At 36.9% G+C, this 1,949-nt stretch overlaps 1 protein-coding gene across 2 annotated transcripts in view; it reads left to right on the top strand.

The window, feature by feature from the left end:
* LOC102216006 (interleukin-1 receptor-like 1) overlaps positions 1-1,949 on the top strand; it is an 18,441-nt gene that overhangs the window by 4,458 nt on the left and 12,034 nt on the right. For both annotated transcript variants that reach the window (XM_005751909.1, XM_005751910.1), the window contains exons 2-4: positions 328-394; positions 789-1,038; positions 1,191-1,380. In XM_005751909.1, the coding sequence (XP_005751966.1) occupies positions 331-394; positions 789-1,038; positions 1,191-1,380 (504 nt within the window). In that variant the 5' untranslated portion in view covers positions 328-330. The remainder of the gene's footprint in view (positions 1-327; positions 395-788; positions 1,039-1,190; positions 1,381-1,949) is intronic.

Raw genomic sequence — 1,949 nt, forward strand, 5'->3', positions numbered from 1 at the left:
ACCATAGTGGCTGTTGTCTTTTAGGCAGTTGGGTTAACACTTGTATGCATATTTTTAACAACAAAATTGGGTTTTATCTGCCGGACATGTTTTGTCCCTTATCTCAAGAATCACTGAACTGTCACATTATTTGTGGAACAGACAGGGAGAAGCACTTTAAGCTGTTGAGGCCATGGTAAAAGCTTATGTGCAGGACTGACAGTGTATGAGTAAAGCAAGTCAAGTTAGTGTAATTAAATATGAAATATATCACATGATTCAGAACAGTGTGGTTTGGCTTTGAATGTCCTATGTCTCTCTCTCTCTCTCTCTCTCTCTCTCTCTCAGCTAATGGATGCTTTCCAGCTTCTCTTTCTTGTTGCAGTGGTGACATCCATATCAGAATGGAAATCAGGTGGTGTATACAGTACACGATTCATCTGCATGTGCTAAACCGCACATCTTACACCTTACAATGAAACCTGGTGAAGCAGCACACCCAGTATTAATCAGGCTCAAAAGGCCGCTGATGTGAAATGCATATCATGACAATTTTGAGCAAGTTGTAGAAAAAGTTATATCAAAAGTTATCATTGATGGGTCAGCAAAACATCAAAGCCAAAATGTAGAAGGTAAAAATGTATGGCAAGACAGAAAGGCCATAAAAATCATTGAAAAACATTAAGGCAAAAAAGAAAAGGAACATTTCATAAACATTTTCATTTCATCGTACAGCATTGTAGCATCTGCAACACACCTTTCACATTTGCATTTGCACTTATCATCACCTCTATCTGCTTCTCCCTCAGTTTCAGATTCTGGCAAATCACAATGTGAGATCATGAATGAGGAGAGCATTACCGTGCTTGAAGGGGAGTCTCTTTTTTATGTACCTTTTATTTTAGAACCAAACTTCAACAATAAAAATGTTAAATGGTACAAATATAGCACCCAAATTCAGAATATTTCCTCTGATAAGAAAGCCAGGGTGCATTACCAAGGCGAAGCACTGTTTCTCTTAAACCTCAACATTTCTGATTCTGGAGATTACGCTGCTTGGTAAGAATCATCTCTACGAAATATGTTACAAAATTTCTATCTAGCATCTAACATTAGTGATGGTCTGGGTTTTCTTGAACTCTAAAACAATTTTCTTCTTTTTTTGTCTCTTTTTTTGTTAATGTGCTTCCCACTCATTGATTCACTTTTAGGGAAATCAAGTCTTCAGGACAATGTTTTAACCACCCTGTGAAAATTGAAGTGTTCAATGCAAGTTACAGAGGAAGCAAGATGTTAAACTACGGAGAAATCAAAAACTCTGACCAGAGTAAAAAGGTCCCATGTCCAGAACGAGTCCAAAGCACATGTAGTGCATTCAAAGGAAACATCACCTGGTACAAGGTAGGCCAAAAAGCCCAGGTCAGCTTCCTGTTTGTTTGGCAAATTTGCAAACCTGCACCATTGCCTTAAATGCATCCAGGAAAGTCTACAGGTCATCCACCTCTGCCACTACACATATAAAGGCTAAGTGACATCATGGAGCCCTGCTTTCAAAAACGGACATAGATGTGTGGCTGTGAAGCTGGATTTAATAAATACAGTTTTAAAAATCATGTTCAGTGTGATGATTCATGTCATCTTATGTCAGTATAGAAGTTGATACTTTAGTTTATGTTAGCTAACTAGGGACAGAATCAAAACTCAGAGGAAAATAACTGCACTTGAACCAGTGTTGGTCAAGTTACTTGAAAAAAGTAATCAGTAACTAATTACTGATTACTTCCCCCAAAAAGTAATCCCGTTACTTTACTTATTTTCAAAAGTAATTAATTACTTAGTTACTTAGTTACTTTTTAAAAACACGATTTACAACCTGAATAGGTGATAAAGCGATAGATCTTTCAGCCCAATTCTACTTTTTCTGCATAATCCATCATACAAAATGTAATCAAATGGAAAAGTCTCTTTTT

Source organism: Pundamilia nyererei, unplaced genomic scaffold (genome assembly GCF_000239375.1).
Source record: "Pundamilia nyererei isolate P.nyererei 1_Seehausen unplaced genomic scaffold, PunNye1.0 scaffold00334, whole genome shotgun sequence".
In the NCBI taxonomy this organism is placed as follows: Eukaryota; Metazoa; Chordata; class Actinopteri; order Cichliformes; family Cichlidae; genus Pundamilia; species Pundamilia nyererei.